Source organism: Electrona antarctica (assembly GCF_951216825.1).
Source record: "Electrona antarctica genome assembly, chromosome: 13".
NCBI classification, from domain to species: Eukaryota; Metazoa; Chordata; class Actinopteri; order Myctophiformes; family Myctophidae; genus Electrona; species Electrona antarctica.
Window position 1 is genome coordinate 47,053,563 of NC_136794.1, and position 25,458 is coordinate 47,079,020.

General features: G+C 43.9%; 1 protein-coding gene across 1 annotated transcript in view; it reads left to right on the plus strand.

The window, feature by feature from the left end:
- lrp1bb (low density lipoprotein receptor-related protein 1Bb) overlaps positions 1 to 25,458 on the plus strand; it is a gene marked incomplete at its 5' end in the record, with an annotated part of 503,119 nt that overhangs the window by 181,490 nt on the left and 296,171 nt on the right. The window contains 2 exon segments of the mRNA XM_079517841.1: positions 21,844 to 21,924; positions 22,789 to 22,959. Coding sequence (XP_079373967.1) covers positions 21,844 to 21,924; positions 22,789 to 22,959 — 252 coding nt within the window.

Sequence of the window (25,458 nt, forward strand, 5' to 3'; positions counted from 1 at the left end):
AGCAGGCCAGTCTGGTGCATCTCAGAGGCCTCTAGCCTATAGCAGGCCAGTCTGGTGCATCTCAGGAGCCTCTAGCCTATAGCAGGCCAGTCTGGTGCATCTCAGGAGCCTCTAGCCTATAGCAGGCCAGTCTGGTGCATCTCAGGAGCCTCTAGCCTATAGCAGGCCAGTCTGGTGCATCTCAGGAGCCTCTAGCCTATAGCAGGCCAGTCTGGTGCATCTCAGGAGCCTCTAGCCTATAGCAGGCCAGTCTGGTGCATCTCAGGAGCCTCTAGCCTATAGCAGGCCAGTCTGGTGCATCTCAGGTGCCTCTAGCCTATAGCAGGCCAGTCTGGTGCATCTCAGAGGCCTCTAGCCTATAGCAGGCCAGTCTGGTGCATCTCAGGAGCCTCTAGCCTATAGCAGGCCAGTCTGGTGCATCTCAGGAGCCTCTAGCCTATAGCAGGCCAGTCTGGTGCATCTCAGGAGCCTCTAGCCTATAGCAGGCCAGTCTGGTGCATCTCAGGAGCCTCTAGCCTATAGCAGGCCAGTCTGGTGCATCTCAGGAGCCTCTAGCCTATAGCAGGCCAGTCTGGTGCATCTCAGGAGCCTCTAGCCTATAGCAGGCCAGTCTGGTGCATCTCAGGAGCCTCTAGCCTATAGCAGGCCAGTCTGGTGCATCTCAGGAGCCTCTAGCCTATAGCAGGCCAGTCTGGTGCATCTCAGGAGCCTCTAGCCTATAGTAGGCTTGTCTGGTGCATCTCAGGAGCCTCTAGCCTATAGCAGGCCAGTCTGGTGCATCTCAGGAGCCTCTAGCCTATAGCAGGCCAGTCTGGTGCATCTCAGGAGCCTCTAGCCTATAGCAGGCCAGTCTGGTGCATCTCAGGAGCCTCTAGCCTATAGCAGGCCAGTCTGGTGCATCTCAGGAGCCTCTAGCCTATAGCAGGCCAGTCTGGTGCATATCAGGAGCCTCTAGCCTATAGTAGGCCAGTCTGGTGCATCTCAGGAGCCTCTAGCCTATAGCAGGCCAGTCTGGTGCATCTCAGGAGCCTCTAGCCTATAGCAGGCCAGTCTGGTGCATCTCAGGAGCCTCTAGCCTATAGCAGGCCAGTCTGGTGCATCTCAGGAGCCTCTAGCCTATAGCAGGCCAGTCTGGTGCATCTCAGGAGCCTCTAGCCTATAGCAGGCCAGTCTGGTGCATCTCAGGAGCAGGACAGATAACATGTGAACAAGAAGGCACTGGAGCAGCTCAGACGATTTAGGCCCTTATTTTATTATAACAGGGTGCAAGTAAAAAGTGACAACGTTTCGATGTGTCAATTACATCTTCGTCAAGTCATGAATATGTACACTTTGTTCTGTTCTCGGCCTTATTTCTTTCAATGAATCTATTAATCTATCTACAAGCTCAGCGATTTCATTGAATGTTCGCTAAAATCACAACACATTTAATGGGATAATCAATGTTTAAAGTGAAGTATATGAACTATAAAGAGAGAAGACTGTTTTTCTCTCTCCATATAAGCCCATAAACAGACATAAAGACTTAAGAACCTGGGCAAAAATACTCGGAAGAAAGTCGGAGAATAAACGCGGAGGCAGACAGATGGATGAATGAGGGTTTCCGAGAAATAATACCGTAATATAAAAAAGAATTCCTATCAGTGAAATTACTACCCTACTGTCCCTCCTGAAGCACGGTTTTGGCCCAGCCCACTGAGCCCAGCACGCACAAATTATATTTAGATACAAGTTTACTTTGCGTGCAGCGTTTCATCACGTGAGAGGCCCGCGTTATACGAGCAGAATTATTGATGCTGTGTTCTTTGGACCGGGATGCGTAACTACATGCCTCTCACAGCCTTGGAAAGCCATGCCAAACAACTTGTGCAGTTCAACATAGTTCATACTGTTCTGAAGCCTAGCCTCGGAGGTATTATACAATCCATCAGCCTCACTGGGTACGTCCCGGAATAAACCGGGAGCGGGTGTGTGTGATGTGCGTGTTGGGGGGGGGAGGGGGGGACGGACGGTATACTGTTGGAGCGTGTGTGTGTGACGTGCGTGTTGGAGGGGGGAGGGGGGGGACGGACGGTATACTGTTGGAGCGTGTGTGTGTGACGTGCGTGTTGGGGGGGGGAGGGGGGGACGGACGGTATACTGTTGGAGCGTGTGTGTGTGACGTGCGTGTTGGAGGGGGGAGGGGGGGGACGGACGGTATACTGTAGGAGCGTGTGTGTGTGACGTGCGTGTTGGGGGGGGGAGGGGGGGACGGACGGTATACTGTTGGAGCGTGTGTGTGTGACGTGCGTGTTGGAGGGGGGAGGGGGGGGACGGACGGTATACTGTTGGAGCGTGTGTGTGACGTGCGTGTTGGGGGGGAGGGGAGAGGGGGGGGGGGTATACAGTACAACAGGGAGTAGAAGAACAAGCGCACGGTGCTTCATGTCAACATTCCTCAGTTACTTAACCTTTTAATGTAAGGACAGTAAGGTTAAGGAGTTGCCGCGGCCGTTTAAAATAAACAAATACAATGGGCAGAGACAGCGGCTGAATTATCGGCATACTGTACATTTAAACGGTGTGGGTAAAAAGTGTCTTAAAAGTCCCCCCCCCCGTCTTCCCCTTTTAATCACTATTTGTATTCCATCAGGCGTATTGCTGTGTGTGTGTGTGTGTGTGTGTGTGTGTGTGTGTGTGTGTGTGTGTGTGTGTGTGTGTGTGTGTGTGTGTGTGTGTGTGTGTGTGTGTGTGTGTGTGTGTGCGCGTGTGCGTGTGCGCATGTGTGCGTGCGTGCGCCTATGCACGTGCCAATTGCTGCGCGGTGCGGTTTCGCCTCAGCCTCCCTTCCCTTTGTGTTGTCCTAAAGCTCGCTCTAGTACTCAGTCACAAAACAAGCCGGGATGTAAGCAGTAATTAAAGTTCATGCTCGGCTTCATTCAATCATAATCAAGCTGTGCTGCGGCAAAAAAACATATTCTTCTTCTCTCCCATACTGTTGTCTGTGATTCCTCACTCATTTATTTACTCCATAGGAGTTTACCCTGGCTGCTCACTTAGCAGCCACTGTTGCCAGATTTCGGCGAGAGAAATATAAGCATTGAAGCGTATCCTTGAAAACAAGCCCAAAAGGGGCAACTATAGGAACACACAAGCACTTTGGACATCATTTGAAAATAGCCGATCTACAAGCTTGTACGTAGATTTGCTTTTTTCAAAAGAAAATCTTGGAGGAAAAAAAAGTGATTTTTTTTAAAAATATTTTAACGGGAAAACACGAAAGAGGCACACCTGTGTTGATGAGGTGCTTACCACGGCAGGTAATTGTGTTGAAAAGAATGAGGCTGCACGGCTCTTCTTAACCACGATGCAAATTATTAAAAGGAAACCAACATTTCGACTATGAAGTCTTCCTCAGGGTAAAATGAAACATTTTAACACAAATGTTGGTATGGGGTCCCTGGCACAAATTATTATTGTTGATGGACCAATACATTAATTTGGTGGTCCTTCACATGAACGTATTTGCACACCACTTGTTTAAACGACATTAGGAAACAAACAACTGCGCTTTAGACACAAGCCAAAAAAATAAATTAATAAAATAAAACACAAAAAAAACAAGCCCAAAGTTGCTTACAATAAAGCAGACATGGCAGCACGCGTTGCATCCACTGCAGTGGCGGCAGCAGCTACTGTGTATTGTAGGACACCTGACGCCCTGTGGTGTGGGCTGGTGCCCACCCGGCTCAGATTGACGCTGATTTGGATTTGGTTTGTCAGTAGTTTAGTAGATACAATGTCTGTGCATTGATCTCCCCGTTGACTCAAAGTTGCCATTATTTATGGATGTGCGGTGCATCATTTTTAGCCCCGGCGCGCACTGTTTACTACTTGAAAAAACCTCCATTATTTATGGATGCCATCCCTTCATTTTTAATGAATGTTAACCCATTCTGGGCGGGAACCCCTTTTGGTGTTAGCATTATGTTATGCTTTAGCTATTGAAAAATAGCAGATCTACAAGCTCATAGCACGCCACCGAGTGGCGCGCTACGAGCTTGTAGGTCTGCTATTTTTGAAAAATCGTGAAAATGTGCCTCAAATTTGGAATATACGTTTTTAACTCAAATCTTTGCTTCTGGAGGGTCCCTGGAACAACATATTTTCAGATGGGGGTCGGAGGCCAATTACAGATCATTTTTGGGGTCCTTGACATGAAATATTGTGTGATATAGGCCTAGAAACATTTATTTCAGAAGACATTATTTTCAGGCCTAAATGGGTTAAATTCCAACCAGACGATCGCTGTCACTGCGGAGACGTAATGTATTTGAGGGGGAATATACTGGTGGAGGAGATGATGCTTGTTGGATACAGCCAGAGATATGATGTGTCTTCTACCCCCTACGTGTGCCTGTGGTATCCTACGCAGCGGGGAACCCGACAAATCAATGCAAATGTAGACTCCAGTTTTTTTCAAGCCGAAGTCAATAAAAGCTGCAGGCATCCGGTAAAAAAGAATTTGAGAAATATTATGTTTGTCCAAAATAAGTTGGTACTGTGTAGGAGATGGGAGTGAAAACACGAGGCAGATTGCCTCGAGGCAAGTTGTTAACACTTAGAGTGTCTGCGAGGTCTTTCTGATCCATTTTGAGATTTTTTAAGTTGATTATCTTTGGTTGCCCTTCCATGACCTTTCCTAAATATTCGATTCAAATGACCTCTGTTTTTTTTTTAATAATTCAAAAGAAAGAGGGGATTTGTCGCGGACCTGGTGGTGACGAGGCCGTCGCGTTATGATGACGAAACCGGAAATCAAGCCATGCTCTCTGGGCTGCTAGGGCTTCTGGGAAAATGAGCTCAATGCAAGTGAACGGTGTTTTTGTTTGGACTACAACTAAACATGTTGTGGAGGCTGTTGCCGTTTCGCATCGTAATGGCGGCATGTTTTTCTCTTCAACAACAAACCATCGGACTATTTTCCGCCGGATTTTCGTGGATCAAAGCTGCAAATACTTCGGCGTTATGCTCCAAAGGTAATAAGACAATCTAGGCAGTGTATAATATTGGATTAAATAGCGGGGAACACGGGTTACGCAGTAGAACTGTTAAGTTCACACCTCCAGAGCATTGTTCAATTTAAAAGACAGTTGGGTGTCTGGAGACAGTAGCCAATATCATCACAGGAAAAAAAGGTATTTTTGACCTGAATTCAGCTTGTGTGGTAGGTGGCCTTACTTCAGTCATGACTTGAATTCAGCTTGTGTGGTAGGTGGCCTTACTTCAGTCATGACCTGAATTCAGCTTGTGTGGTAGGTGGCCTTACTTCAGTCATGACCTGAATTCAGCTTGTGTGGTAGGTGGCCTTACTTCAGTCATGACCTGAATTCAGCTTGTGTGGTAGGTGGCCTTACTTCAGTCATGACCTGAATTCAGCTTGTGTGGTAGGTGGCCTTACTTCAGTCATGACTTGAATTCAGCTTGTGTGGTAGGTGGCCTTACTTCAGTCATGACCTGAATTCAGCTTGTGTGGTAGGTGGCCTTACTTCAGTCATGACTTGAATTCAGCTTGTGTGGTAGGTGGCCTTACTTCAGTCATGACCTGAATTCAGCTTGTGTGGTAGGTGGCCTTACTTCAGTCATGACCTGAATTCAGCTTGTGTGGTAGGTGGCCTTACTTCAGTCATGACCTGAATTCAGCTTGTGTGGTAGGTGGCCTTACTTCAGTCATGACCTGAATTCAGCTTGTGTGGTTGGTGGCCTTACTTCAGTCATGCCCTGAATTCAGCTTGTGTGGTAGGTGGCCTTACTTCAGCCATGACTTGAATTCAGCTTGTGTGGTAGGTGGCCTTACTTCAGTCATGACCTGAATTCAGCTTGTGTGGTAGGTGGCCTTACTTCAGTCATGCCCTGAATTCAGCTTGTGTGGTAGGTGGCCTTACTTCAGTCATGACTTGAATTCAGCTTGTGTGGTAGGTGGCCTTACTTCAGTCATGCCCTGAATTCAGCTTGTGTGGTAGGTGGCCTTACTTCAGTCATGACTTGAATTCAGCTTGTGTGGTAGGTGGCCTTACTTCAGTCATGCCCTGAATTCAGCTTGTGTGGTAGGTGGCCTTACTTCAGTCATGCCCTGAATTCAGCTTGTGTGGTAGGTGGCCTTACTTCAGTCATGCCCTGAATTCAGCTTGTGTGGTAGGTGGCCTTACTTCAGTCATGACTTGAATTCAGCTTGTGTGGTAGGTGGCCTTACTTCAGTCATGCCCTGAATTCAGCTTGTGTGGTAGGTGGCCTTACTTCAGTCATGACTTGAATTCAGCTTGTGTGGTAGGTGGCCTTACTTCAGTCATGCCCTGAATTCAGCTTGTGTGGTAGGTGGCCTTACTTCAGTCATGCGAGTGTTGAAGCCTTATGTAATGCTCCGTCGTATGGCAGAGAGCCGTTCTCCAAGCTGGGTCGAGATCCTGAGGATCCGGATCCAACATTGAGGAACCGGAATCGGTTCCACCACATTTTGAACTGTTTCCGGGAATAGTTTTTTTAACCCATTTTGACCTGAGATCAGATTCTAAAAATGTCTTCTATATCCTGACAGTTTTCTGAAAAAGCTATGTTTCTATGTCAGTCGTTCTTCGATTTTTCAAAAATAGCAGACCTACAAGCTCGTAGCGCGCCACTCGGTGGCGCGCTATGAGCTTGTAGATCTGCTATTTTTCAATAGCTAAAGCATAACATAATGCTAACACCAAAAGGGGTTCCAATCACACTGTCAGAGCTGGTTATGTGGACTAACTATCACGTCTGATAAACAATTACAATGCTAGTGGTTCTCAAACTTTTATTTTATTTCAAGGACCACCATAACTCTGAGATTTGCAAATGGAACCAAAATGGGCCTGTAAGGGTCCATTTCTAAAGTAACCAAGAGGGTCCTTGGTCCTTAGACCTCACTTTGAGAACGTATGCAATATTGTATACGTGTGATTGAATTTGTGTTTATTGTTAAGTTGTTAAGTTGTCAATATAATTTAGTCTTATTCTCAGTCATCACAGCTTAGTTTTTATTCAGTTTTTCGTCAGTAGGAAAAAAGGTAGTTGACAGACTTTTTTTTCGTTTTCTTGGCGGAGCAGATGTTGCTTGATTACGGCACTAATTTGTTTTCTGCAGCGTGCATGGCAACTGTCACCATGTGGCGCCCTGGTGTGACTGCATGTCTAACCCAACGGTCTGTGAAGGGGGGGGAGGGGGGTGGGGGGGGGCTTTGGAGCAAAGGCGCTAAACTGCCAACAGACATATGGGTATACTATTAACCCATTTAGGCCTGACGTCAAAAATTTAAAAATGTCTTCTAAATCATGACAATTTTCTGAAAAACCCCTATGTTTCTATGTCAGTGGTTCTCAATATTTCATGTCAAGGACCCCAAAAAATATATGTAATTGGCCGCTGACCCCCATCTGAAAATATGTCGTTCCAGGAACCTCTTAGAAGCAAATATTTGAGTTATATATATTCAAAGATTTGCGCCACATTTTCACGATTTTTCAAAAATAGCAGACCTACAAGCTCATAGTGCGGCACTCGGTGCCGCACTATGAGCTTGTAGGTCTGCTATTTTTCAACAGTTAAAGTATAACATAATGCTTGAAACGCCAAAAGGGGTTCCCGTTTTGAATGAGTTAAACTATATATAGTTTGTGTTACAGCTTCAGTATGGTCGTTTGTTCCCGCCATTGATTAAACTGTTCAGGCACTCGGGCGCTCAGTCAATTACATTATTCAGATTAACCCTTTGGAACCGGGAAAGCCTTATTCCATACTTTGCCTATTATGTTCTTAAAAATATAGCAGATCTACAAGCTCATAGTGCGTCACAACAATCTTGAAAATTGGCACAAATCTTTGAATATATATTTTTTTAAAGCAAACATTTTTAAATCAATTATTTGTTTCTGGGGGTCCCTGCTCTGGAACAAAATATTTTTTTAATTAAATACGTAATTTGTGGGGGTCCTTCAAATGAAAAGGTTTTGAGCATCACGGATATAGAAACCTAGGTTTTCCAGAAAACTGTGCTTAGAAGACATTTGTAGAATCGGGTCCTCGGGTCTTAATGGGTTAACCCTAAGCAGAGGGGGGGGTGGGGGGGAGGACGACACATCTGCGGACGGATCATTCTTCTTCCCTCCCGTCCCCGTGTCGTCTTAATGTGGTGATCAGTCTTTTGTTTTAAAAGCAAGACTTGTTGCTACATCTTGTTCCAATTTGATGTTACTAAATTAGAAAGTTGATGCATGTGTCTAATGCTGTGATGTGACGCATTGATCTCACCAGAGCATTGTTGTTGGGTAACTCTCCTAATTAATAAAGCATGACATGGAGTCATACTGTTCAACGTGACACGCAACGGGTTGGCTCCAGATGACTCTTTTAACACATTCTGGGCGGGAACCCCTTTTGGTGTTTTAACTAAGCATTATGTTATACTTTAGCTATTGAAAAATAGCAGATCTACAAGCTCATAGCGTGCCACCGAGTGGCGCGCTATGAGCTTGTAGGTCTGCTATTTTTGAAAAAATCGTAAAAATGCGGCACAAATCTTTGAATATATATTCTTTCAGAGCGAACGTTTTTTTTATTTCGACGTCGGGCCTAAATGGGATAATATATTGACGCTTTTTCGACATCCAAGTTTCTCAGCCGACAGCGACATATTCTATACAGCACTGTAGTCTACTGTATATAATGTAGATTTCATCGTTTGCTTTTTTTAATTTATTGTTTTGGTCCAGTCTGTATGCTAGCAGCTATTGTATGATAATCATTGTAAATACAATCGGGGTGGTTGCATTTTGTCTCCCTGTGCTCTTCTATTGAGACATTTAGATTGTGTCAAAGGTCATGTTTCAACGAGATCAATGTGACTTGAAGGTCAAGATTCAACTTATCCCCTGAGCAAGCAGGCTGGCTTTATTAGCTCAGTGGTTAAACAAACAAACAAACAAACAACACTTGGCACAGGAAACTGGGTTCACATCCAGGGTATAAGAGGAAATATTATACATAGTGCAGCTTTAAATGAATTATTAATATTTCTATCAATGATGTACGGTAAGTAGTGACACTAAATGTGTTTGTAGTGTACTCCATGGGTTCCCAAAGTGGGGTCCGGGGACCCCTGGGGGTCCTTGAGGGAGTTCCAGGGAGTACCTAGCTCACTTGGAGATAGTTGGGAACCAAATGGACCCTTATGGGTCTGTAACTCAGAGAGTGTACAAATGGAACCAAATGGACCCTTATGGGTCTGTAACTCTGAGAGTGTACAAATGGAACCAAATGGACCCTAACGGGTCCATTTGGTTCCATTTGTACACTCTCAGAGTTAAATTTACAGTGGTTTTACAATATAAATTGGGGTACCAGAGATAGAAATGCCATTAAATCGGGGGTCCGTAGCATAATGCGTGTGAAACTGGGGGTCCTTGAAATTAATATGTTTCGGAATCACTGCTAAAGCCGTAAAAATCCTCCCTTATCGGGGTCACTGGCATATGTTTTCAAATGGGGGGTCCGTGGCCTAATAAATGTTCATTTGGGGGTCCTTGACGGGTGGCTGTGTCTCAGGAGGTAGAGCAGGTCGTCCAATGATCCCTGGGTCGGCGGTTTGAATCCCGGCTCCTCCTGTCCACATGTCGAAGTGTCCTTGGGCAAGACACTGAACCCTACACTGCCTCCAATGAGTCGGTCGGTGTGAGCTCGCCACCATCGGTGTGTGAATGTGGGAAGTGAGGACGCTGGCGTCGACTGTTCGCCGCTTCACCTCCCAATGTATGAATGAATGAACCTTCACCTCCCAATGTATGAATGAATGAACCTTCACCTCCCAATGTATGAATGAATGAACCTTCACCTCCCAATGTATGAATGAATGAACCATTGTAAAGCGCTTTGAGCACTTGGAAAAGCACTATAAAAATGCAATTCATTATTGACACGAAAACGTTTGGGAACCACTGGTGTACGGTATTCCCCTGTGCTCTGACCACCGGGTGCGTTGTCCTATACGTCCAACTTCTATAAAAAAGGAAAGGGTGCAGCACTCAGCAAAAATAAAGTCTATTTACCTAATTTAATAGTCCATAATGTGCCACTCCGCACTAAACGTTTCGGGCAGTCTGGCGACTAAACCGATGAAGGCTGGAGACGGCCAAAAACCTTGAGTGTGGAGGAGTGGCACATTATAGGACTATTAAATGAATTAAATAGACTTTTTGCTGAGCGTGACGCTTTCCATATAATTAGCGATGCCACTAAAAGCTGTGTTTGTGACAGGTAAGATAGGGTAACGCTGGAGTTAATCAAGTGCTTTTTACAACAGTATACTGTAGCAGTATGCATAGTACTGTAGTGTTCTCACTTTGATACTTGGACAGGCATGAGAGGTAGCCTAATGGACTACGATAATAATCTGCAACATAATACAGGATATTTAATCCATTCTGGGCGGGAACCCCTTTTGATGTTATACTTTAGCTGTTGAAAAATAGCAGATCTACAAGCTCATACGAGCTTGTAGGTCAGGTATTTTTGAAAAGTCGTGAAAATGTGGTGGAAATCTTTGAATATATATTTCAGAGCGAACGTTTTTAACTAAAATATTTGCTTCGGGGGGATCCCTGGAACTACATATTTTGAGATGGGGGTCCGTGGCCCAATAGAGATAATTATGGGGGTCCTTGACATGAAAAAGGTTGAGCACAACTGACATAGAAACATGGGTTTTTCAGAAAACTATTAGGATTTAGAAGCCTTTTTTTTATCGACCTCAGTCCAAAATGGGTTAACATACTCTACCAAATAGACTTATAGAGTATGGTGAGCCAACAAATTTGGAACTGGAACAGTATACAAAATTAAGCTGATACATGGCTACTTTCTTTTGATTGGCTGAAATTCTGTCACCTACCTGAACATGTATTTTCTGTTTATTAACGAGCTGGAGAGACAGGGAAACCCCTCTTACTGAACAAACACTCTATAGCAATAATTACTATCAGAATATAGTGATTTAATGTTTTAACAAAACAAAACGTTTTGTTTTAACCAGGAAATATCACATACCCTACCTACTCTACTATACAGATTGGAGAATATTTCTTTATTGTATGCATAAAGAAAGTAATCAATTAAAAAGTGAGTTTTAACCACTTAAAATGCAGCACCACTGACACAGAAAACTGTCAGGATGTAGAAGACATTTTTAGAATCTGATCTCAGGTCAAAATGGGTTAAGCCCTACAGTAGGTTGTATATGGTTGACCGCAGTCCCTCAGGGTTCTATTCTAGTTCTATTCTGCTATTGTGCGAAAAGCTAACAAGCTCACCATTCGCAGTGTTGTGAGCATGTTGATATGATAGGCCTATGCTATTTTCCTGCGAAAGCTATCCCCACGGTGCTTGTGTTTTAATATCAGCGCAGTCTGCGCAGAGTTTCTCCTCCACGGCAGGCTTCCTTCAGTGTGTGAGCGATGCTGAGCATGGAGTGAGCTTCAGTGAGCTTCAGTGTGTGAGCGATGCTGAGCATGGAGTGAGCTTCAGTGAGCTTCAGTGTGTGAGCGATGCTGAGCATGGAGTGAGCTTCAGTGAGCTTCAGTGTGTGAGCGATGCTGAGCATGGAGTGAGCTTCAGTGAGCTTCAGTGTGTGAGCGATGCTGAGCATGGAGTGAGCTTCAGTGAGCTTCAGTGTGTGAGCGATGCTGAGCATGGAGTGAGCTTCAAAGAGGCTGCCATGCTGAGTCTTATCCCTGGTTATCTGATTTATACATCATGCGTTGCATCTTATGAGAGGCCTCAGACATCCAAGACACTCATATCACATACCAAGGTCATTATAGTCTACATCCAAGACACTCATATCACATACCAAGGTCATTATAGTCTACATCCAAGACACTCATATCACATACCAAGGTCATTATAGTCTACATCCAAGACACTCATATCACATACCAAGGTCATTATAGTCTACATCCAAGACACTCATATCACATACCAAGGTCATTATAGTCTACATCCAAGACACTCATATCACATACCAAGGTCATTATAGTCTTTAGGTTTTATTTTTATTTCGCTTGAGTTGTAGTTTTTTTTTTTTAAGATATATTTTTGTTGTGGCTTTCGCCTTTATTTTCTTTTTGAGTGGTGCAACCACTCCAACGAACAGCAATGTCTGTGACGTTAACCTATGTTTGTTTGTGACTATGTTTGTGACTCATGTGTGACTCATGAGTACCAGTAGGGGCGCTGTTGTGCCAGAAACAGAGAGAGAAATAGTGCTGCACTGTTGCCTGCTAATGAGAGAGAGAGAGAGAGAGATAGAGAGAGAGGGGGGGGGGGGGGGGGAGAGTTGCACCACTCAGTTCTCAGGTGTGATTTTTATAAAGGGATAGGTATACAGTAGGCTGACAGGAAATGGGGAGAGGGAGATGGGGGGGTGACACGCAGTAAAGGCCGTCGGGATCGGGAGTCGAACCCGCGGCACACTGCCAGACTGGATTACCAGCCAAGGTGCCCAGACGGCTACGCCAGCCGCCCGGGCCTGAGTTGTAGTTTTCAGTTTCAAGTTTAGTTTTGATTATTTCTGGGGGGTTTTTAAGCATGTTTGCTATTTTTTGGGTTGTTGTTGTTTAGTTTACATTAGGAACAATATTCAACAAGATTATAAAAAATGCTGATCTACAAGCTCAAGGACATTTTAAGCTCTTATGATGTCCTTGTTTTTATTTTTCATTTTTAGTAAACAAAAATATTTTGTTATTTTGTTTTATCATTTACCAAGTCAACGTAGAGTAGATATTTTTGGAACTTATTCAAGGCGTGCTCAGATATAACGGCAACAAGAATAGTCATATAGTTCCAAACACGACTAGTTCCAAACATTGAATCCTCATAATGGGGTATGATTGAAGCACTCACAATGTATTGGAATTTATTTGACATCATTGCATAACAGCATGAATTATGACAAGAGGAGGACCGCTCTAAGATAACACAAAATAAAATAAATCATAAAACATCAAAACAGATCAAACAACATTACGATCGCAAAGCTGCAAGATCAAAGAGTGTCATAACTCTCTCTCTTTCAACGGGTCTAGTAGAGATCACGTGGTGGAGACACTTGATTGGTCCTGGCATTTACAGGCACCAGGAAGAGGCTGTGCCTTATGAACATTTGGGCCAAATGTTTCAATCAATGGAACTAACATAGTGTACTTTAAGTTCTTCTTTATTGGTATAACTTTTGAACCCATTAAGACATGGGGCCAATTCTACAAATGTCTTTGTAGAATTGTTTGTCAGTGGTTCTCAAACTTTTTCCATGTCAAGGACCCCTATCTCAAAATATTTTGCGGCCGGCAGGGACTGCCAGAAGATTTTAGTTCAGAATGGTGGGACAACGGTCAGGGACATCTCTCTGCTGCTCCCTGCAGCTGGATTTCAATAGTCAGTTTTTGTCTTCACTTATATGTGACATCTCGATTTCCCCAACTCCTGTCTTTCATTCTCAGCCAGAGGCAGAAACTTCCTTTTTCCGCTTCTTCTGAGAGATTCTTTAAGACCTTCTGGGCGGGAACCCCTTTTGGTGTTTTAACTAAGCGTTATTTTATACTTTAGCTATTGAAAAATAGCAGATCTACAAGCTCATAGCGCGCCACCGAGTGGCGCGCTATGAGCTTGTAGGTCTGCTATTTTTGAAAAATCGTAAAAATGCGGCACAAATATTTGAATATATATTCTTTCAGAGCGAACGTTTTTTTTAATTTCGACGTCAGGTCAAAATAGGTTAAGACCTTCTTGACCTTTGCTGCCGTGAAGCCGATATGTCCCTCAGGAAGTGGTTGGTGAGAGGCCAACATAGCCGCGGCAGCCAACTTCCATTGGCTAGGTTGTTGCTCTCCAGCCTTTCTCTTGGCTTTCTGCCACTGAACCAGCAACACCGGGCCTTTTTCCTCTCGTACGCTTCCTGGAGGTTCTGCTCCCATGGGACCGTCAACTCGACTAACAGGACTCGCTTCTCGCTCGATGACCACAGGCCGATGTCGGGGTCTCAGTGTGATGATGGTGATGGTCAATGGCGAAGCGTAGCTGTTTGTCAAGGTCTGCTCTCATTGACCAGTCTTTGCCTGGAGCCCGGACCGATGTTCTGTCTTTTGGGCAGTTATTCTTGGCTTCTCCTTCTGTTTACAAACTGAACCGGCTGCCTCCATGACTTCTCATTGGTCAGGACTCGTATGCTTCCTTAGTACCTGCCTGGTCATGGCTGGATGGTAACCGCAAGGTTGCTAGTTCAAACCCGGGCTCTCCCAGAGTTAGTGTCGAAGTGTCCTTGAGCAAGACACTGAATGCCCAATTGCTCCTGATGTGCTGGTTGGTGCCTTGCATGGTTTCTTCTGCCATCGGTGTATGAATGTGTGTGTGAATGGGTGAATGTAATGCACAATCTATGTATAGCGCCTTGGATAAAGGCGCTATATAAATGCACCATTTACCATTTACCATTTATCGACTCTGGGCCAAGGCCGCACGGCAGCCACACAGGATGTGGCAGAGATTTCCCTTGGAAATGTTTTTTTAAATATATAAAATACAATTGACCAAATGCAGGTCCGTGGTCTATAATATAATGCATATCAAACCAGGGGTCCTTGGAATTAAAAGGCTTGAGAACCACTGCTATAATACAGGGGTTCTCAACGTTTTTGGCCAGGGATCCCCGGAAATGCTTTGGCAATGTCTCGGGACCCCCGCCCCGCCCCCTCCCGACCCCCAATATAAATTATATGTAAACTCTTCATTTCCTTTTTCCAGCCATTCAGTTGGAAATAATTTGGGGACCCCCCGAGGGGTCGCGACCCACGGGTTGAGAACCCCTGCTATAATAAACATTCTCTCGGGTGGAAACCTCATTATTATAGTATGTCTAAAGCTGTTACCTTTCAGGATTCAAACGCAGATCCACAAGCTCAGAATGTGTCGTTTCTCGCCACTCATCTCTCTGCTGCTTTTGATGCTATATTGTGGATGATCAAGTAGGCAAAAGACAATATATAGGATGTTTCTGCCCGACAGCTGGCCTAGCTTTAGGTCTCTCCCTCTATGATCATTGTTCTGATTCTGTTTTAATATTGTTATTGGTTTTTAAAAATGTTCACGTACAGTTACTTACTTTACAAAAGACATACTTTACCAAACTGACAGGAAGACAAAACAAATAAACAAAAAAAAACATTGGGATGGGGACGGGGGGGGGACGGGGGGGGGACGGGGGGGCGGGGGGAGTTCCTTCAGTTCATCTATGCCATCATCCACACCATACCATAGGAAGCAAAACAGAAAGAAAAACAAGCTAAAAGGAAAGCAAACCAAGACAGCCACAGTATTGCACATGCCTCGAGCCCATTCACATGTAGACATACAGTTTTGTTTTGTTTTTTTCCCATTGTTTTTTCTATCCTAGGTCTGTCCAATCAATGGGGCATTGGGCCTTTAGAAGGATCCGAGAAATTTCAGCAGGAAAATAGTCTAATAATGGGGCCCACACCCCCTGAAAGGAAGCGTTGTTTCCTCTATGCATTGCACAGTCTTTCATGGGGTAGCACACCGAAGATCTCTCTATACCACATTTGTATAGTTGGGGGCTTAAACCAATTTATCAGAATGCATTTCCGGGCTGAAAGTAGAAGTTTATCAAATTGTTTGAATTGTAATTGTTTTGATTCTGTGGCTCAGTGCAAATACAGCACAATCCTAGTAACTGCAATAAGCAGCAAGGTCTGTACAGTGTGACAATGATACCAAGCTACAGAATGCTCTCCCTGTGATGCACTGGAGAAAGGTAAAAAAACAAAAGCCTGCGATGCCTGAACAGCGGTGTTGTCATACAGCAAGCCAAAAAGACCTGTGTCCAAGAGCAGTGGGAGTTTAGTACACTACTAAATCTCCACTCCGCTCCTCCTGGTGCTAAGAGTTATGGCCGTCTATCAGCTAGGCTGAACTTGGCTGGCCTTTGTCGTGGAAAAATGACATATCCACTTGGGCTGAACGCACAAGACAATGTTTATTGTGAACATCCAACAGCAGGGGAAAAGCAGGAGGTGCAGGGCACAGAGACCAATCGCATACACATACTACGGTATACGATATACAGTATAGGCTATAGGCATGCTAATATGATGATATATCAATAATGGTAATGTTGGCATAGATAGATAGATAGATAGATGGATAGATGGATAGATGGATGGATGGATGGATGGATGGATGGATGGATGGATGGATGGATACTGTAGATACTGTAGATACTGTAGATAGATACTGTAGATAGATAGATAGAGAGAGATAGAGATTCTTTATTGTTGTGTCATGCACCCAAGGCGCCCCGCCCACATGGACTTATAGGACACACCATACAAATCATTGCGTCAGTATTGCATTGTGTACAAGAAACAGTTTTTCTTTTTCTTTTTTTTTCTTTTTACACAAACAAAACATTCTGCCTTTTTTCCCACGCTTTGCATAAAAAGTCTGCTAAAGCAAAAATACCTTTCCTAAAACAAAATTCCAGTTTTTCGTAGTCCTCTCACCAGAAAAAGTGAACACAGATGGTTGTCATTTTACAAAATAATACATGTCTTAATTTTTCACATAATGGGCAGTAAAACAAAAAACGAATTTCATTTTCAATTTATTTCAAATCACACACTAGACACACTCTGTCCTCCTCAGGAGTACCAATGAATCTACCCGTTTCTAAAGCTAATGGTTAAGGTCCCAGAATGCAGCTGTGCACAAAAAGATCTCTGACTTTTGGATAGTAGAAGTAATAGAGCTAAAAATACGTAATTTCACACAAAAATAGTGCATTTATTGTAAGCAAAGATCGAGTGTCACATGTCTACTTGAGGGAGAAAACAAAAAGGTGCATCACATGCTGCTCGGCATGTAAGCAATCAACTTCCTGGACGCTACTCAAATAAAGCCTGGCCTACAGTATACGGATATCAATAAATCATTCAGCATGTGCTCGTCCTAATTGAGAGCTGCTGTAATGTCACAATGCATCAGCGTGGAAACGACTGCTATTCAACTCATCCTTGTATAATTGTAACATTATGCTGTGGCAATGTGTTTGTTATCCTTCGATACTTGTAGATGAGAAAGGACTGCTAGTTTGTGAGTTCAACTATAAGCTGTCGGCTGGTTTGTCACAGGAGTATCAGAGTTTTGACACTTTTAGATAGATATAGCATGACCTGACGAAGATGTAATTGACACATCGAAACGTTGTCGCTTTTTACCTGCACCCTGTTATAATAAAATAAGGGCCTAAATCGTCTGAGCTGCTCCAGTGCCTTCTTGTTCGCACTTTTAGATAGGAGTTTGTTGTGGCCAAAGAGCGTATACAGTAGCATGATGTTTACTACACTGTACGTGTAAGCTTATTTGCCTTACATCCACCCGGTATGTCTATACTCCTCTTGCATCAATGATTGACTGGAAAAACATGTCTTTGACCCATTAACCCATTTTGACCTGAGATCAGATTCTATAAAATTGTCTTCTAAACAGTTTTCTGAAAAAGCTATGTTTCTATGTCAGTCGTTCTTTGATTTTTCAAAAATAGCAGACCTATACAAGCTCGTAGCGCGCCACTCGGTGGCACGCTATGAGCTTGTAGTTCTGCTATTTTTCAATAGCTAAAGCATAACATAATGCTAACACCAAAATGGGTTCCCGCCCTAAAATGGGTTATTACCAGGAAAGCATCTGTGTCGTTTTAGATTTTTGCCTCGGCTATTCCAAAAACAAGAGATATACAAACTGGCATGCCACGTGTACATCTGCTATTTTTGAACTTTTCCAAAACAAATCTTCAAAGCGTTAGAACTACTGGTTTAGAAGTAATTTGTAGAATCTGCTTATGGGTTAAACTGTGGTCTTGTGGTTAGAGTGTCTCTGCCCTGAGACTGATCCACAAGCTCAAAATGTGTCGTTTCTTGCCACTCATCTGCTACAATCAGGATAGAAAGGGGCCTTCCGCCAATCATGATCAAGCGGGGGCGGGCCTTGGTGTGCGTGCTGTTGGCCTGTCGCGTGTCCCCCTCATTGCAGTGCGTGCATGTGCACATCTTGTTACCGGGGGGGGACCGTTTTTTTTCCAAATCACCCAAATCATGCACTGAATGCTCCTGTAACCCATTTTGGGCGGCAACCCCTTTTGGTGTTAGCATTATGTTATGCTTTAGCTATTGAAAAATAGCAGATCTACAAGCTCATAGCACGCCACCGAGTGGCGCGCTACAAGCTTGTAGGTCTGCTATTTTTGAAAAATCGAAGAACGAATCTGATCTCAGGTCAAAATGGGTTAAATACTGTAAACAGCAAGCCACCATAAGACCTCTTTCACTCCCCAACCTTTTAGTTATCAGAGGTGCGTAGTAACGAGTTACAATTTATAACTAAAGTTACTTTTCTCCACCGAAGATATCTGTTCTACAAGTCTAAGTGTTAATATAAGCTGCTTTGTGCCAATTTGTGTAACTGACTCATTCAGTTGTTTTTCAACTGAAGCAGAAAAAAGGGTTTATCTTCCTTATACTCCTCCATGTATTGAGCTCCGTCTCCCCCCATGAATTTAACATGGCTACTGTCAATATTCTATCTTTGCTCCCGGCTACATATCTCAGCTCTTTTAACCCCTTAAGCCTATTCATACTTAAGTTTTGACGCATGCCTGAAATAGCCGTCATGCAGGCTCACAAATGTGCTGTGGATGCTACACATTTGTACCAGCCATTCAAAACTTTTCTTCTTTTTTTTTATAATATAATTTGGGGACCCAACCAAAATAATTTGGTTGGGTTCTCGACCACGGGTTGAGAACCCCTGGTATCTATTATACATTTGAAAAGGTGTACCCAACCCAGGAAAAGGGACCCGAAGTCACCAGCTACTACGTCACTGACACGCTGCAACACACACTGCAACAACACACTAAGACGTCACAGACTTACCCTCCGCGTCGATCCACGGCTATCTCCTCATGTCGCGCCGCACGCCCACACTCAACACCACCCGCGTAAAAATTGGCATTGCACTGCCACTAAAGCCGGCTCCCGTCCAGACTCACAAACAATATCAATATCAATAATAAACACAAACACGCCACAAGCACCGACACCCCCGCACGCACACACTCACACACGGGCCACGGAACACTGTTGCCACTGCCAGGTCTATGCAAACAAGCCCAGAAAACAACACGCTCCTCACACACACTACAACACGCTTAAAACTCGCGGACCTGGCAACACTGCATCCTTTTTTCCCATTGGCTACTGTTGCTAATTTGTTGCCACGTCTATGAAAACAAGCACAGAAAAAATGCCATTCAACACGCTACTTACACACACTACCACTCGCTTACAATACGCGGACCTGGCAAAGGACCTGGCAAAGGACCTGGCAACACTACATTCCCTCTCCCATTTGCTCAAAGCCCACCACGTGACCCACGAGAGTTGTTAACATCGAGAAAGTAGGAGGGGAAGTAGGTTTCCTCTGGGTACCAGCCCATGTGGGGGTGGAAGGGAATGAAATGGCAGATAGGGCAGCAAAAAAGTCGCTAGGTAGGGAAATAGACATAAATGTAGCAATAGGAGCATACGAGTGCAGATCGATCATCAAAAGGGAAATAACAGCAGGCTGGCAGGAACAGTGGGAAAGGGGAAAGACACCTGGCGTGGTACAAACGGGACGAACCGAGGCGCATATATGGATAAGAACAACAACACACACACACACACACACACACACACACACACACACACACACACACACACACACACGCTCGCGCGCCAACAACGCGCTGCAACACAAAACAGCTGCGTACAACGCACGTGTGTGTGTGTGTGTGTGTGTGGGTGTGGGTGTGTGTGTGCGTGCGCTGTGGGGGAATTTTGGATCGCCTCGCGATGCAGCTGAAATGGCACGCACACACACACACCAAACGCTAATAATAATACAAAATAAGAACACAACACTAATAACAACTATAATATCAACAGTACAGAGTACAGTACATCACAATATTAATCCATGTAATAATAATAATAATAAATAAGAACACAACACTAATAACAACTATAATATCAACAGTACAGAGTACAGTACAGTGCATCAGAATATTAATCCATGTAATAATAATAATAATAAAAAATAAGAACACAACACTAATAACAACTATAATATCAACAGTACAGAGTACAGTACAGTGCATCAGAATATTAATCCATGTAATAATAATAAAAAATAAGAACACTAATAACGACTATAATATCAACAGTACAGAGTACAGTACAGTACATCAGAATATTAATCCATGTAATAATAATAAAAAATAAGAACACTAATAACGACTATAATATCAACAGTACAGAGTACAGTACAGTACATCAGCATATTAATCCATGTAATAATAATAATAATAAAAAATAAGAACACAACACTGTCCTGCGCCTTGCCATGCTCGCTTTCATACGCAAATACACAAAAACAAACAAGGCCACTCAGCCAGCTTGGCAACTTTGCGCTTTCCAAGCAAATGCATAAATGAAAACATCATGGGTTGCCATTGCCTTCTTCCCATTTGCGTATCGCATGGCGCTAGGATGAGCGGGCCGAAGGTCCGCGAAATTCTAGTAGCATACAAAGCACTTGCTTCATGTGATGAAAAGTGTAATATTGCTGTGGTATTCTCATTGAGGCACAGCTCATTAAGTTGGCATATAGGGATGAACAAACTTTTTATGGCATCACACACCTAACAAATACAGGCAGGCAAGATATCAAGAAGGCCAATGAGACTGTCATGGCTTGAGGGAGTTCTTGTTGTTTTGTTTCAGACAGACATGACTTGACTGCTGTGAAATGAAAACTCGCTCCCAATTAAAAGTGTGTTTACTAATTACCGTATATGACTGTCAACTGCAATATCGTTGACTGCCAGGTCTCATCACGGTTGCTTTCATTCACTGGAATAGTTATTAGCATAACAATATATTCCCCTTGCCAGGTCACCTGTGAGGACTGAAGTCTTCAACAATACTGTCATTGCTCATGAGCCAAAGGCCCCACCTCGCTAATTAGTATAGGCCTACTTGCTCGTATTATTTAAACGTTTACCCTGTAAGACCCAGCGATGCTTTTTAGCAACAATTATATTTTATAAAGAAAGGAGTTTAAATAATTTGTTTTTCTGTTCTTTTTTCACCTCTAAATCCTCATTGGGTTTAGTCTTACAATGCCATTGGCCAGGATATTTGCATATAAATACCCCCCACAGAGCCAGGAATCATCACAACTTGAAAAATCTCTGTTGGAACAACATCTCTCACACAATCATAACCATTACTGTGTCATGAATCATTCACGTGATATAGGCTAACGTAAAGGCCCATATTGTTGGCAAATGCATTTTTTGAGTTGTAAAGACAAAAAATAAATACAAAATAATGATCCATCCATCCATCTTCATACTGCCGTGTTGATCCGTATGCCAAGCTAGCGGTGACGGTGAGCTAATGTTAGCATGAGCTGTCAAGCTGTCAGTCAAAGCAATGAAAGCATTGGTTGCGAATGTAATCGAGTGGAATGGTTTTTCTAAAAGTTATGCTTTGTAGGCTATATATCTGGGGCCCTATCTCTTTTGGCATCTGTTTGAGAGAGAGAGAGGGCCGGGTAAGGGATTGTTTTCTTTTGCTTTTGAATTTGACCTTTTTTTCCCTATACGTTTGCAGCCTTTCCAACCTGTGAGCCCCTGACCCAGTTCAGCTGTTCCAACGGCCGGTGCATCAGCGTGAAATGGCACTGTGATTCAGGTAAACAAACCTCTGTTCACCTCGTGATATTTATCATGGATCACACCACAATACTGTCTGTTTGATTGAATACAGACAACTTCCCCATGTTTATTTTCAATGTGGGTGGTCCCAGATCATGGGCGCTCTCCTCTAGTGTTGTGGCTGTGGGTGTCAGTTAGTAGTTAAGACATGTGTGAGTTTATTGATTAATATTGTTGGCGACAGCCGACATGCAATTTGTGTCTTTGTGTATCCGTCTTCATGTGAACGAAACATCAAGCCCTTGAATGGGGGAATTCTCGGTAATGCGATGTTGCATCAAGTCCATAATTCATGCATGAAATAACTAATTGAAAGAAGGATATGTCGCCACCAGAACCGGGGAAGTTGTGTGTGTTTCCAATGAGTCTGGTGTGGTTACACATGGAGTTATTTGAATAGGCTCGGAGCGCGTCTGATCAAATGATCAGGACACATCTAAATATTTAATCGAGCAATAAAAGGGTGTTTTAAAGTGAAATACCCCTTTTACCACAAAATATTTCAAAATTGTGTGTTATGGCTATTTTTTCCTTCTTATTTTTAACACTTGCATGACTGAAGTAAGGCCACCTACCACACAAGCTGAGTTCAGGTCAAGAAGACCTTTTTACCTTTGATGTTATTGGCTAATGTCTCCAGACGCTGTGTGTGTGTACGTGTGTGTGTGTGTGTGTGTGTGTGTGTGTGTGTGTGTGTGCGTGTGCGTGTGCGTGTGTGTGTGTGTGTGTGTGCGCGTGTGCGTGTGTGTGTGTGTGCGCGCGTCTCTGTGTCTGTCTGTGTGTCTCTGTCTGTCTGTGTGTGTGTGTGTGTGTGTCTGTGCGTGCGTGCGTGCGTTTGCAGACGATGACTGTGGAGATGGCAGTGATGAGACCGGCTGCGTCCACTCCTGCTCCAACGCTCAGTTCCGCTGCACCAGCGGCCGCTGCATCCCTGACCACTGGGCCTGTGACGGGGACAACGACTGTGGGGACTTCAGTGACGAAAACACCACGTGTGGAGGTGCTTCCGCTGGTAGGAAAGGCAACGCGTTAACCTTTTTTAGAGAAACTGGGACGCCAGGTCAATAATGCCCTGGCATCTGTCTACATACAGTAGCATGCTACTGTATCTAAATTACATATATGTAGGCCTATAAGCCTGTAAGGTCATCAAGGCTACAGGCTAAAGGTGGGGTCTTAAGAGCTGAGTTCTGACTACGGCGGAAGATTGGGAGTGAAGGTGGTTGCACACCGGCCGCGTTTTTCGGAAAACCGATGGAGAAACGCAGCTAAAAATCCAAATTCGCATCCGATTCGCGCCCGGTGTGTGGAGACCTTGAGTCTGAAGTTGTAATTGGAATGGGGAGTTCAAAAAGTGGTCCAAGTAACTCAAGTTCAGTTCAATAAGTGTCTAATACTGGAGGGTTTATTTGGTCAAATCAGTGGTTCTAAAACTTTTGAGAACCACTGATTTAAACAAATGTAAAACTATAAATTAAAATGAGCCTGCAGCTTTTGTTACACCTCATTGGAGAGAGAGGAACATGCAGTACCTCTGGCACTTCTTTTGATTATTTATTCAGATTTTATTCACTTCTGACTTTGACATGCGCTAGACAAAGTCTATTTCCCAGTCCATATTACATGCTCGACTTGTTACTTTGGCAACTCCATTGTGTTCCTGTAAAATACAGCTCCTTTGAAAACACTGATCAGACCTCATGCTATAGTCATTTTGATTTGCAATTCAAAGCAGTGCAACCATTGAGACACTGTAATTATGACTTCAATGCTACTATTAATCAGCCCAGCTCCAATGACCTTAAGTGCTCAAGCTTTGCACGTGACCAATCTTATCTGGTGTGTCCATCCATAGGAGAGAGAGAGCATGGAGAGTGGAATCTTTTAATCTGTCGTAATTGCCTCAGAAACCCTTGGAGTCAGACTACTCACAGCTCGCTAGCTTGTCACTAGAATGTGGAGCCTATTCATCAAACAGTTTGGTTGCTGTCGGGCCGAGAACTTGTATCTCCATAATTATTTCAGCTTTTTATGTTTTTGTAAAAGTACACAAAAGTAGAAAATAGCTGATCTTCAAGCTCACCGGATCACGAGACTTTGTTTCTTTGTAATTTCTTATTTGATCTTGCTTCCCTTGCTTTAAACCAGTGGTTCTCAAACATTCTCGAGTCAAGGACCCCCAAATTAAAGATGCAACACCAGTGCTTTTTAAAAGCAATCATGAGTTGATGAATAATTCACACATTTTCCTAGTGGTGGAAGTTTTTTTTAATAATTTTTTTATCTTAAAGAACCACTTTTCAACCTATCTTCGTATAATTGGTCCTCACTAATGTTCATGATAAAAGTCCCCAATTTGTGTCTCAAGGGCTGTGGGCAGTTCAGAGTCTCGTTCAGTGACATTTTGTCATTCCCTTCAACAACTAGTCAGTCGTTTCTGTAGTACTGGTGGCTTTATTTCATGCCTTCGTCACACAACATCCAACGTCAAAACTGACACAAAAAACAATAAACAGTGATCCGAACAATAAACGGAAACATAAAGCACATATATGAATACATAAATACAATGCACAAACAAAATCATTGACCTCACTGGTTGCACGTTGAATCAAAGGGAATGAAGGAAGGAACCCATATGAATATCAAAACAACCAAGACTGAAAAAGAAACACAAACGATCAATTAAACTCCTAAACAATGCGTCTGGATCGGACACTGTCCTTCAGACAAGACAACACCTTGAAGAACTCAAGGCCAAGGTGACATCCAGGGTTGCGCTGATCCGCCGCCTCGCTGGAATGTATCCACCCAAGCGGAATACTGCGCCCCCGGTCTGGAGCAGAAGCCCTCATGCGAGAAAGGTCGGCGTGTCTAATAACAACGCCCTCCGAATCATAACGGGTTGCTTGAAGCCCACCTCTGTGTTCCTCTTGCCTGTCCCGTACGGCCTCCGACGGGAGGCTGCCACCCTCACCCTGGCCAGGAAAGCACAAAAGCATGCCTCGCCTTCAACAAGCCTCCCCGTCAACAAGCCTCCCCTACAACAAGGTGTGCTGCCTTGTTGTAGGGGAGGCTTGGAAATGCTCAATTCTACTCTAAGAAGAGGCATGGTTGGCAGCAGGAGTGGGAGTCGGGCCGGGCCCTCCCGCATCCACCGCTACATCTGGGACCACAGGAGATTCTGCCATAGGAGGAGACGACCTGCCATGCCGGCAATGGACTACACTGAACCGCTTACGAACTGGGGTTGGTCGCTTCAAGGCATCAATGCAGAAGTGGGGCTAGGCGGACAGTGCGGCATGCCAGTGCGGTGACCCTGAGCAGACCGCCGACCATATAATCACCACCTGCCCCTTAGGCAGACCACCCTCGGGAAGCCAGCCTCTTTGACCTGGAACCAGAGATGTGACGGAAATTACGTAATTAAATTCCGAAACAAATAAATACCTTTTACAAAATACCCAAATTACCATATAGTACCAAATAAGTAAAGTAAAAAATAACAACA